The 13,373-nt window shown below is 38.3% G+C and overlaps 3 protein-coding genes across 3 annotated transcripts; all 3 read right to left on the bottom strand.

Annotated features, from left to right (window-relative positions):
• Positions 1–427: 427 nt before the first annotated feature.
• CkaCkLH20_12412 (major facilitator superfamily transporter) lies at positions 428–2,231 on the bottom strand (the record flags this gene model as incomplete). Its single annotated transcript, XM_038895125.1, has 3 exons — positions 428–1,398; positions 1,450–1,797; positions 1,850–2,231. The coding sequence occupies 3 exons, from the start codon at positions 2,229–2,231 to the stop codon at positions 428–430; spliced, it is 1,701 nt and encodes a 566-aa protein (XP_038739514.1).
• A 613-nt stretch (positions 2,232–2,844) lies between these two features.
• Positions 2,845–3,831, bottom strand: CkaCkLH20_12411 (uncharacterized protein; the record flags this gene model as incomplete). The annotated part of the gene is made up of 1 exon (XM_038895124.1): positions 2,845–3,831. The coding sequence occupies one exon, from the start codon at positions 3,829–3,831 to the stop codon at positions 2,845–2,847; it is 987 nt and encodes a 328-aa protein (XP_038739513.1).
• Positions 3,832–5,663: 1,832 nt separating this feature from the next.
• Positions 5,664–6,455, bottom strand: CkaCkLH20_12410 (uncharacterized protein; the record flags this gene model as incomplete). Its single annotated transcript, XM_038895123.1, has 1 exon — positions 5,664–6,455. One exon carries the CDS (start codon positions 6,453–6,455, stop codon positions 5,664–5,666), a length of 792 nt encoding a protein of 263 aa, XP_038739512.1.
• Positions 6,456–13,373: the final 6,918 nt, after the last annotated feature.

The raw sequence follows: 13,373 nt of genomic DNA, 5'->3' as shown, positions 1-13,373 counted from the left end.
GTCTCTTGAATGCTACCATGACACGGAGAAACAAGACCAATTGTTGCTGTCGTTTGCTCTGGAGAGCGATGGATGAAATCCGTGTAAGTTGAGGCTGGCCCGGTGTTCGGAAGACGATCGGTTGTCGAATGGGGCCGAGGTTTAATCAGATCTCCACGTCCCGGGGGTGTTGGTCTGTGCACAGGTGTTCATGTCGACTGGCTCCAACGGTTTGGATGAGACGCTGCTACTCTCCACCACTGTGGGCAAAGGCGCGCCGATCTTCATCGGAGAATTTGCGAAGGGAGATTCGCTGTCCTACGTGGAGGGATGAGTTCGTGGCAGAGCACGCGTTCGGTCCCGGCGGACTTCTCTCAGTTCATGACTTTCATTTCTATGACGACTAGAATAACTTCTATGAAAGATACCAACATCAGCAGTTACAGGCTCACAATATGTACCTGAAGTTGTCGCTGGCTATGGCTGAGCGCTTGCCGGCAACGAGACCTAGGTCTTCTTCTGTATCACCGCCATCCGCCGACGCCGCATCGGCTTTTCGATTGAGATAACTGAGGTAGAATCTCAAAGATAGCGCCAGCACGGCTACGGCTAGCATCGCGCATGCGCAGGTTTGCATACCGGACGCATAGAAAGGAGCGTCACGATCAGGGTACAACCTCGTACCTACGAGCGGTCCGCACTGCCCAATGATTTGCATCAGGGCGAACCCACCACCTTGTCTGCTTTCGGACGCCTGGTTGTTGATGCTCCATACAATGGTGAGCGTCACGACGTTGAAGAATCCGATGGCGGCGGGATATATGGCCAAGTACCGCAGTGCCGGAGGCAGACCCAATGGCTCTGATAACGTGAGTGCGGCGTACCCGCCGGCTGACGCCAGAGCGTGGAGTACTATGGGAACAGACCGGTTCTGAGATCGGTCCGACAAGTATGCTGTCAACATGACGACGAGGAAGGCCAGGAAGTAAGGAGGTGCGCTGAGTGCTTGGGACTCTAAGCGAGAGTGGCCCATTTCGGTAAGAATCTTGGGTAGGAATACCGGTAAGGACGAGTACGCCATGTTGGTAAGGAAGAACATGGCGGCGGTCAGCCAGGCTATGGGGTCGCAGAGAACGGCAGCCACCTCGCGGCCCTCAAGACCGCGAACTTTCTTGCCGCTCTTCTGGTGCGATTTCTCGTTCCGCAATCGGAGTTGTGCCACCTTCTGCTCCCGCGCGGTGAGATATGACGCCGTTTCGGGGGAGTCAGGTATGATATGCCAGGCGGCTACAGCCACAAGAACCGAAGGGAAGCCTTCAACTAGGAAGAGCAGCCGCCAAGGGGCGATGGGCCCGTATTCGGCGAATTTGAGAATCAGCCAAGCCAGAGATGATGCGAATGTCGTTGCCAGGGGCGCGGCTAGAAAGGTCAATTCCGGGTTACCGTGTCATTCGTTCTGCTGTGACTTACCTGATATGAATATGGCTGTGCGCAAGGCTAGTTCGTCCCTCTTGAAGAAGAAGGACAGGTAGAAAGGGATACCCGTGAATCCTGCCTCACCAATACCCAGCATAATCCTCAAGACGATGAGAGCGGGATAGTTGACGGCTATCGACTGCAGAGAAGCCGTCAGGCCCCATGACAGAACGATTAGGGAGACGTAGATATGGGCTGGGATGAGCTTCCACAGCAACGACATCCATTCGAATGCGATATACGAAATGTAGAAGGACGTCAAAGTCCACTGGTACCATCCGTCCCATGGCGGCTTAGACTGTAGGTCCTCATCCATGCCAGCTATGCGCGCGTTGCCGATGTCTAGATAGATGCCGTGTCAGAAAAGTCGGGGATAGCTACATGACAAACGTACTTGACCGATCCAGGAAGCTCAGCATGAACAGCAGCGCCACGAACAACACCAGTCGTCGATCGAGCTTGCGTACAACGGCAGCCTCTTCATCCGGAGTATATAGTTGGAAGCTCGCTACGGTACTGGAGCTCATGCGCCTTTGCAATGGCGCATCAGCGGCCCATTCATCTTCAGCTTCCGTGGGTGACTTCCTCAGGGGCTTGAGCTCGTATGCATGGCCGTTGCCGAGCTCTGCTTCGTGGAGGTGCAAGTCTTCCTCCGCATCGTCGAGATCGAGGTCGCTGTCCATGTTGAACTCGGCGGTGGTCTGCGCGAATGATGGCGATGCTTCGCCGGGCCTCGGAGAGGTGCCAGGCACCTGAAGCCTCGAGTATCCTTCCATGTTAGGGGGCAACTATGTGTCGCGTCCAGTCGCAGGCGCGAGACTGGCAGGAGCTGTCAAGTCATGGAAAGAGAGCAGGTGAAGGTGTTCGGCTCGCCAAGAGGTTCGCACGACGCAAGTATGGTAGTTGGACCGTTCCGCCGCATGGAAAATGGGCGGTCGCCAACAAGTCTAGCTCGTGTTGGTGTGTTGAGCTAGGCGCTTTACTGCTTGAGTAACTGGAACTGGAACTGGAACAGCCACGGAGCTCAGGTGCGATGAGCTCTACCAATGACGTAGCAAGCTAACCCCTGCCTCGCTTCAAACGGGAAGCTGGGGTTGCTGGGGGCCGCACACTGCGGCTGGGGTTAGCGGGATGCGGGAGAACAACGAGTAAGGCAGGGGTAAGTCATCGTGATGGCCGTCGTTCTTTACTCTGTTTGAATTAATTAAATCATTTTATTATACGCCTTCGCTTTATATCGTGTTCAGCATTGCCGCATGGGCAGTTGAGTCGGCTTCATTAGCCCGAAACCGAGGATATCGTGCGGTGTCCTGGATAGCACCGTGAATGTGACAAGTATACATGGCAGTTCTCTTGTTTGAAAGAAACGGTCTGTCGAGCTTCCAGCTCTCATGGTTCGTCGCCTTTTTTCCCGAAAAGCCTCCTGAAGCCACCGCCCTTGGGCGTCTTGGGTCTGAAGTCCATGGAGGGTTTCGGTTGCAACAACGCAGGTGCTTCGCCCGTGTTCATGTTGGGATGCTGGAAAAGAGTACCGTAGGGCAATCCTGCCTCCTTCGGCGATACTTGAGGTTTTTCTGGAGACATTGCCGAAGCGAATTGGCTGGCTGGTACGCTGGAGATGGGCGAAGCTGCCGGTCTCGATGACGGGCCTGCACTCCTATCACGGCCCCTCGGGGTCTCGCTTCCATTGTCTTCCCGTTGGTTCTCATCCATTGCCTGCTGTTCCTTGAATGCAACCATATCTTCGGGATAGTCACGCACTTCATCGCCGCAGACCACGACGTACCACCGGATGTCTTCTCCTCGTTGCAGCTGGTCCCTCAGCTTCTCAAACCAGCCGGCCTTCTTCCCTGATGCCGAGCCCTTCTTGGCCTTGATGTACTCGTCGCTAGGAGCGCTGGCCATAGCCTTGGTCTCGCCCAGCCGCTCTTCGTACCGCATGATTTCTTCCGTTATCGAGTTGCTCAGGTCGATGCGCACCACATGATCGGCCACATATGCGTAGGGACGGCTGACATAGCTCAGATCGGTCGGGTCGTACTCCTCGAGCAGCTTCACGGCGCTCCAACTGTTCTGCAACACATCATCCTCCTCGGGAGGAACGGTGGATGGCGGGACATCGTATTCGTTGCGCAAGACTCCGGCCTTGGGAGGTTTGTTCTTGTTGCGCTTCTTCTTGTCTCTTTGGGCGTCGGTATCTTCGGGAGGCGGCTCGGGCAGGAAGTCGAACAGGGAGTAGAAGGACTCGAGTATGGCGGGGGACGAGTTTGGTGCGATGATCCATTCGGGTGCGGCGTCGTCAATGTTCTGCACGACAACAAAGACTCGAATACTTCGACGATCCCACCGAAAGCCGTGACACAGGTAGGTAGGCATGGTGTGTAGTTGCGATAGAGCTTGGACGGGCGGGGAGGGGTTGCGAAAGATAGGACGAAGCAGCAGCGGGCGGACTGGCGGCGGGGCTAAGGGAGCCAAGGGGATACGGTTACGATAACGAGCGTGAGTTGGTGGAAGAGGCCAGGCTGGGGCTGGCCTGGAGCTCCGATCGCCAAAGGGTCGGGATACCGTTGCCGCGTTCTGATGCGTCGTAATGGCCCGGCGGATTGGGAGGCTCGTGTCGAGAAAGGCGTTGGTGGTCAACTGAATTGAAGGGGGGTTGCCTTAAGCAGTCCAACGGAAGCTGGCGGCAGAGCCAGGGGAAGTGGAGGGCAAGACGAAAGGCTGGGTTCCGGCGGACGCTGGGTTAGGTACGCAATGCATTATTCGATTTCTGGGTGAGGAAACATGGCTTGTCGCATCGCTTCAGACTGAGCTGGCGCGCAAACCCCGTGGCCCGTCTCGAGAGGAAAGGAGAGAGACAGAGAGAAAGAGAAACGCCGGGCTAAGCGACGGCCGGGCCCAAGAGACGAGTGGTCAGGGACTGAGGTCGGTTCGAGAGGAAAAGCAAACGTCAGGTCGGGTTGGTGCAGAAGATGCGGCGAGGCGAACAGAAGAGAAAGAAAAATGCAAAGGCAATAAGAAATCAATTCCAGGACATGGACCTTCAGCTGGACCTGGACACCTGGACATGGACATGGCAGAAGCTGCAAGCCCAGCTGGCAGGCGCCACCGGAAGTAGGCCCGGACCTGAGCTGCCCTGTGCTTTCTCGGGTTCTGAGTCTGTGCTTCCCCAGCCAGGAAAATACTAGGTACACTGGAACCTGCTAGCGCCTGTATCAATTGCCTGTTATTCCGCTGGGCGGTGCTCTCCTGAGAACCTATGGAAGAGATAGGCAATTGCAGTAGTGGATGTTGGAGGGTCTCGTCATGGTGTAAGATATCCCCTGTTTTGGCCCCAAGACTATGCATAAGAAAGAGGAAAGAAAACAAATCGAATTCCGAGCTTCTGTCTATTCCGGTCGCAGGCTAATGCTGGCTTTAGGTAAGCCTTCAAGTCCCACCTTGCGTGCTACCTCGAGTTGCTGTGAGTCCCTGACTTGACACTTGACTTGACTTTCACTTGTGCATGTCATCGTAGCCGAGGCTCGCTACGCTGTCTGCAACCCAATTGTTTCGCGGCGAAAGAGCTCAGGCCGTCAACCCCTGACGCAAAGAACACGTCTCGAAGAATGTGAAGAATCGTCCTTCGCAACCTTGCTCTTATCAAGTACGATCGGCCATGATCTTGAGTTGCTAACTTCAAGCTTAAATACAAGTTCAATTCGGGGCTCACAGGCGACCTAGTGCCCACCGGCACAACGAGTTGCTGAGCCAATCACCACTCGCGACATGATTTGAGATTTCTGAATGGAGGCATACGCGTTCTGAAAGCCTCTCCGGCGGGCAGAGAGTTTCAAGCCATTGTGAAACTGTGAGGGAATGCTACGAAGCTTAATCCCTGATCTCAACCACCAAGGTCCTGCCGAAGCGCTCGCACCGAACAGGCGGGGTAGAAACGGGAGTCCCGCGTATTCGGGCAATGTGTCATGCCCTACCACGCAAACCTGTCAACCAAGACTGACATTGACTTCACCTGGCCCGAACTTACACGTCTATGTGGTGTGTGAGCGCACAGTCGGCCTGCATATTCCTCGGAACGTGGAGAAGCTTTCGCGGGGTAACCCCTTGATGAAAACGCGAAAATGGTCCATTCAACAGCCGCTGAGGCGTTTTACTTTATGGGGTATCTCCTAATATATGCTCTTCGGATTCCGTCCATGCTCCATTCATCAAAGCAGCGCGGCGATACCCATCACCACCACGGCTCCGCAAGCCAACGGCATGCTCGCCAACATCCGGCCCGACCCACTGGGTGGGGCCGACCCGGACGGCGCCGCACTGCCGGAAGCCGTCCCCGTCTCCGTCGGCAATGACGAGCTGCCAGATGCCCCCGTTGCGGCATTCCCAGTGGTCGCTGCTGTTCCCAACGTCTCAACAGGCGCAGCGCTGGTAAACGGCGGGCACGACTTGGTCATTTCGTCCAGCACCGACAAGTAGTACGACGCAGGATAGCCTCCGCCCGTGTAGCTTATCTTCTCCAGACCTCCGGTGATTTCGGCGATGACGCTTCGCACATCCACGAAGCAGGAGTCGACGGCCGTCTTTTCGCCCACTTTGGTCGAGCCGCCGGACGTCGTCGTCACGGAGCACCATCCGCCTTGGTTCGAGATCGCGTCGTCGCTGCCGGTGCCGAGGTCGCACTGCCAGAACTTGGTCACGCCCGCGGTCGCCGTGTTCGACGCCGCCCAGACCGATCCTCTCATGTGGGTGACGTTGACCGGGTAGTAGCTCTCTGCCAGGCAGGCTTTGTTGGCAGTCGGGCACGCCAGCTGCCAGGTTTCTGTTCTTCCCTCGATGTCGATGCTGACGATGGAGCCTTCGAGGCTGCCTGTTGGGTGGGAGTCGTAGATGAAGAAAGGTCGGGCCGGCGCCGTCACGGGGGGCATGAACGTCGTCTGCGCGTCTGCAATTGAAAGCAGAGCCGCTGCGGCTGCGGCGAGAACGAGTTGCGATGTCTTCATTGTTGGTTGCCGGTCTTGAGGGAATGGTTTGGGGTGATTCGGTGATGACTACGGAGCCGTTGGAAAGTTGAGGCAATCGTAGGAAGCTCGCGAAAAGGGGTCGCGAGGCTTTTAAGAGAGAATTTGATCACGGCTAATTTCACGCGTTACGTCGCCCTGTCTAGAAAGGGACTTTCGCCCGGAGTGTGTTGGTTGTTGGCGCAAACCAACCAATTGAATCCTGCCGAAGGATTCGACGTGCTGCGTAACTAGCAGAGAATCTCAAACGATGGAAGATGTCCTCAAGGACTGCGAGACGGTTTGGCTGAAAAAGATGATTGAGGCTGGTATTCACTTGAATGTCGTTGCCACAGCTTTTCATGTAAGTCCATGACCAATTCCGAGTCTGGTTGACTCCAACATGAGCTTCCAATGAATGAAATGCTCGCCATGTGGCCACCTCACTGAGTGTCCCCGGGTGGCTTGTAAGGTAGGGAAACAAGCACCACAACCCAACAGAATCGCAGCCCGAGCAGAGCACAGGAGCTCTTATCAAATTAACTAAGCAACCCGACATCCTAGAGGTCTTAGTAAGAGCTCATCAACCAACTCCCCTTGCACTTGCTTGTGACCTCAAGATCGGAAAAGTGTGCTCCGTGTGCTGCCTGGATGCTATTTCCAGGGGGGCAAACACCATAATTAGGCCATTCGCATCATACACCTATCCCAGCATCTAAAAGGTTAGTGCGGTACTTTATAGGTTAGTAGTATAGGGAGCAACTAGGGGGTAATTTAAGGTCTCTAGTACTTTAAACATTATATATTTTAGGGTAAAATAAATATATTAATATAAGTAAGTAGTTTTTATACTATTATTACTATTACTATAGTACTATCTCTCCTCTATACTAGATATACTCCTCTATCCTTACTACTACTAAATAGGCTAATTTAAATAGGTATTTATAAGGGATAGTATCTTAAGCCTCTTAAATAGCAGTATATAGTTATAAGAGCTTAAGAGACTTAATATTATAGTTAAGCTTAATATAGTGCTTTATCTAGGATTAAACGTTCTTAATAAGTAATAAATCTAATAATCTAGCTAGCTATTTAATAACTTTAATATTATTTTAGAGTAGCTAGTCCTTAATAGCTTAAACTTAATAAATAGGGGTATTATCCTATTAAAAAATAACTCCTAAGTAACTATAATAGAAGTCTCTAATAAGAAAAAGGATATACTTAATATACTTTATAAAGTTAATATTATTATACTCTTTTTCCTAAAAGAAATAGGGCTTCTTCTTAATACTATATATTATACTTTAAAATATCTAGCTATAAGGTATTATAGCTAGCTAACTAATAGTAGGGTTTATATTAATAATAAGTTAGGTAATAATAATAATAATAGTTATTAGTTATTCTATAGGTCTAATTAAGTAATTATAGGTCTTTAAAAGGCTTAATAATTAGTTAAGTCCTTAATAAGAGTTATAGAGTAATTATTACTTAGGTATAACTAAAAGTATTATAAATAATAATTATAAGTTAATTACTAAAGAGCTATAGAAGTCTATTCTTAAGTAGACTTAAGTCTATCCTATATATAAGTCTTAAATAATATCTTTTACTCTTTTTATTAATTATATTATTAATATTAATAAATACTTAGTAATTATAAATAAGTATTTAATAGTCTTAATTAAATATTTAGTTTTTTATTTTCCTTATTTAGTTTTATCTTATTATTATATAACTTATATTATAGTTTTTCTATTTTAAGAAATCCCTTTTATTCCTATAATCCTATATATAAAGTATTATTATAACTATTTAGCTCTCTATAGGCTTTAGTCCTATTAGTTATATCTAATAGGTTATAATATTAGGTTCTCTCTTTAAAGGTTTAATCTCTTAAATTAATATAAATAGATAGTATCTTTTAGGTTAGAGAGGTATTAATTATATTTCCTAATTTTTATAATATTAATACTATATTAAGTTATATTCCTAATTCTCTTATAATATTTACTCTTTATTATTATTACTATTTACTTAAGATTATTATAAAGGGTTTTAAAGTTATACTTTATTATTATTATTATTTTAAAGGCTTATATTATAAGATATTACTTAGCTCTCTAGTTTATAGAGAATATATTAATATAGATAGTACTTAAAAATCTTATAATATATTAAAAGATACTATTTATTAATATTTATTTTTCTATTTTATTTCTTTTATTACTCCCTTTATTAATTTTATTTTTATAATAAAATACCTTATAATTAAGTTTTATTACCTTAATAATAAAGAGGAGGAGGTAAAAGAATTATTTTAAAAGTAAATAGAGGTACTATAGAAGGTATAGTCTAAAGTAAATAAAGTTTTTATAAAGTTAGATTATATTTATAAAGTAAAATAGATAGTTTTTAAAAAGAGTTAATAAGAGACTAAAGTAATAATAGAGGTAGATAAGTTAGAGCAGGTTCCTCTAGCTAAGTTATCTTCTATATAGGAGGCTTAGTTAGTAAGTACTTAAAGTACTATAAATCTTTTTAATATACTAAGTAATTAAAATTTTAATACTTTAAATTTCTTATTTACTTTTTAGCTTATAGGTTTCTTAAAAGTCCTAAATACTTTATTTATTTTATTAAAGTTCTTTTATCTATTAGTATTTATTATATAGCTACTCTAAATAATAAAGGTATTTTATTAGTTTCTATATATTTTCTTTATATTTATAACCTTTTTATTTTACTAAATATTTATCTTATCCCTTATATTCCTAGTAATTAAGGATCTAGTTAACTTTATATTTTTATTTTAAGTTAACTTTAATATAGTCTTATATATAGGATTCTTATAGTACTTTTTTGAAAAGTAAGATATAAAAAACTAAATAGTACTTTATAGTATTTAATAATATAAGTTTAAAGTTAATATTAAATATCTTCTTTATAATTTTAAAAGGTTTAAGTTTCTTAAAGTCTAACTTATTACTTAGTTATTTAGTTTTAATATTCTAATAGAGAAGGTATATATTATTCCCCTCCTTTAGAGTTAGTCCCTTAACTCTTAAGGTATTAATATATCTATATATTTATTTATATATAAATTTAAGTTCTCTTAGGAGTTCCTATTAGATTTCCTTAAGTTTATTAATATCTATTATAGCTTTTAGAGCTATTAAGCCTTATTATAGTTTTCTATACGCTATTAAGTTAAATTTATAGTTTAAATAGAATAATAATTCTTTTATACTTTCTCTTATTATATTATTATAAGTAAATTAAGCTATAAATAGTAATTAGACTTAATTATCTTATTAGTAGTTAATATAGTAATATAAATAGATTTTGATAATTTAGTTAATTTATTTTATTTAGCTATTAGTTTATAAATAAAAAATAGTAAATATCTTATAATTAGATTCTAACTATAAGATTAGAGATCTTTGAAACTTAAAAGTAAATAACTTATCCCTATTAGATATAATTTTCTTTAGTATTTTATATTAACTAATAGCTATTTATAGAAACCTATAGGTAAGGTCTTTTATAGTATTAAACTTTATATAGGGGATAAAGTATAAGTACTTTATAAGTCTATTAATAATAATAAAGATATTATTATAACTAACCTTAGTTATTAGTTCTTTAGAGTTAAATAGCTTAATAATAAAGTTTAATAAGATTAATTTCTATACTATTTATAGTATTAAGAGTAGCTATATCTTATTATAAGGTTAATATTAATTAGGTTTACTTTTTATATAAACCTTATAGTCCCTAATTACTAAAGATATTTCTTATTATATAGCTATTTTATTATAGCATTATTTAATATATTTCTATATTTTAGTTATATCTTAATAACTATATATAAATATAATATATATTTTTATAATAGCTTTAATAGATATTCTTCTAGTTAAGTTAGTATTATTGTTTTTAGCTATATATAGAAGTTTAATAGCTAATATAAAGTTACTTTTTTAATTTATTTTAAAAATAACTTATATTTCCTTAAGTATTAAGACGTTATAATCTATTTATCTACTTAAAGTATTAGTTTATCTATTTTTAGATTCTTTATAGTAAATAATTTTAAAATTAAATTTAAATAAAAACTCTAACTATTTAATTTATCTTTTATTTAAGTTCTTTAAAGTAATAAAGTATAAGAGGTTCTTATAGTTTATAAAGACTTTTATTAAATATTTAGTTCTTAAGAGATAAGGTCTCTATTTCTTAAATACTTTAATAATTACTATAAGTTCTTTATTATAAATCTAATAGTTAAATTCTAATCTATTAAGCTTTTTAGAGAGAAAGATAATAAGTTATAGTTATCCTTTTAGATCTTATTATAAGAGTTATACTCCTATTATAAAGTTAGAGATATCTATTTTAACTTTAAAGGGTTTTTTTAAGTTTAATATATATAGAATAATATTATTTACTATATACTACTTAATTTAGTTAAAGTCTTTTTAGTATTATTTTATCTACTTAAAGGGTTTATCTTTTTAAATAAGCTCTATAAAGCTTTAACTAGTTTTAATATAGTTTTTAATAAAGTATTAATAAAAGTTAATTAATTTAAGAAATAATTAAATATCCTTAATATTTTAAGGTATTAGCTATCTCTAAATTACTTTAATCTTTTTCTTATTTATTTTAATAATTTCTAAAATAATAATAAATCTAAAGTAATTAACTTCTTAAATATAGAATTTCTTTTTTTAGTTTTATTAATAGTTTAATATCTTATAGTATCTTAAGTACTTTATATATATATTACTTATATTTATTTATTATTTTTAAGAAAATAAAGATATTATCTAGGTATATAATAATATATATATTAATATATTCTTATAAAATATAATTAATTATACTCTAAAAGGTTATTAATATATTAATAAGACTAAAAGGTATAATAAGGGTTTTAAAATATCCTCTATATATTTAAAAAGTAGCTTTCTATATATTATTATTCTTAATATAGATTAAGTTATAAGCTCCTTTAAGATTAAAAGCTATAAACTAATTTACTCTATATAATAGGTCTTATAGTTTAGAAATAAATAGTAATAAGTAATAGTTCTTAATAGTAATATTATTAAGTTTTTAGTAGTTAATATATAGTTACTTCTTTTTATTTTTCTTAAATATAAATAGGATTAAATATCCTATTAGTAATATTAAAGGTTTAATATATCCTTTTTTAAGGTTTTCTTTTAGCTACTTATCTAAATATTATATCTTATCTTAAAATAGTCTATAAATTAAGCTATATATTAGTTCTTTCCCTTTTTTTAGCTTAATCTTATAATTAAAAGATTTATATTCTAATAGTTTAGTCTTAAGTTTTTTTATAAATAGTTTATTATAAACTTAATATTTATTTAAGATAAATAAAAGATAATTATTTTTATTAATATCTATTACTAATAATATCTTAATATTTTTATCCTTAATTTTTAAATAGGTAATAAATCTTCTTATTTAAGGAGTTACTAGATACTTATTTAAGGTACTCTTTATAAGTTACTACTTAATAACTAAGTCTTATTTCTATTAGAGTTAGCTTATTTTCTAATTTATCTATAGGTTATTATTATATAGCTATAGTCTTTTAAGGATAATATTATATTTATTTCTTATTTTTATAATATTAAATAAAAGGTATTTATTTTAATTATAGATCTATAAAGGGAGTTATATTATCTCTATAATAATATATTCTCTATTATATTAAACCTATTCTCCTTCTATATTATTAAGTTTATAGTAGTTCTTTACTCCCTTTTATTATTATATTATATTTTATAAATTTATTTATCTTAAAGAAATAAAGTTACTTTAAGCTTTACTATTTATTATAGTAATAGTTAATTTTCTATTAAGCTATATTTAAACTTAAATATATTTATATTATTAAGCTAAATATATCTTTATTATACTATATAGAGACTTTATTTTATTTACTTATTATTATCCCTTAGTTCTAATAGGTAAGTTTAGTTTTTTTTAACTATTTAGTTTAATAGATTTCTAGTTATAATAAGTTAGATCTATTCTAGCTAATTTATTATACTTTAGCTTTATCTTCTCTATAGACTATATATTTATCTTATTAATAGTTTTATTAGTTTATATTAATATTATAGAGATATCTTATAGAGTATTTTTAGTTTAGTCTAAAAGTTATAAATTATCTATTAAATAGCTTAAGTTTCTATCTATAGACCTAATTAGTGTTAGAATAGGTATATAAGTAGCTAGAGGGGCTTAGAAGGCGCCTATATAGTATAATATAATAGGCTAGCGTATATTATAATAGAATTTAATAAATTTAAGTATAAGTAAGTATTATTTTTAATAGAATAACGTATAGAGAGTGATATAGAAGAATGTTAAAGTGTTATTATATTCTATAAGTTCTAAATCTAACCTGAGGAAGTGAGGAGAAGAAGAAGTCTTCTGAAACGTATTATCACGTGTATAACGTCATTAAGCTTAGGCTACTAAGTGGTCTATGCTTTATAATCCTTAATTTATAGAGCTCTTTTTATAGAATATTTTTATATAAGGATTTATATAGTTATCTCTATTATTAGATTTTATAAAGAATAAAATAGAGATTATTTTATTATTATTTCTTCTTCTTATTCTTATATACCTCCTTAAGGTATATATTATATATATAGCTTACTTTTATAAGAATAAGCTATTATTATAGTGAATAAAACCTAAACCTATTATATAGGAATAAACGGAAGATTCACTCTTAGTTTATTATATAAGAATAAATAAAGGGTTTACTCTTTATTTATTTAGTCGTTTTATTAAATTACTTATTTATATGTATAAACTAAGGATAGGTAATATATAAGATGCAATTATGCGTCTTTTTACCCA

Source organism: Colletotrichum karsti, assembly GCF_011947395.1.
Source record: "Colletotrichum karsti strain CkLH20 chromosome Unknown Scaffold59, whole genome shotgun sequence".
In the NCBI taxonomy this organism is placed as follows: Eukaryota; Fungi; Ascomycota; class Sordariomycetes; order Glomerellales; family Glomerellaceae; genus Colletotrichum; species Colletotrichum karsti.
Note: the sequence above shows the minus strand (reverse complement) of the source record. Positions and strands in the feature narration are given on the sequence as shown.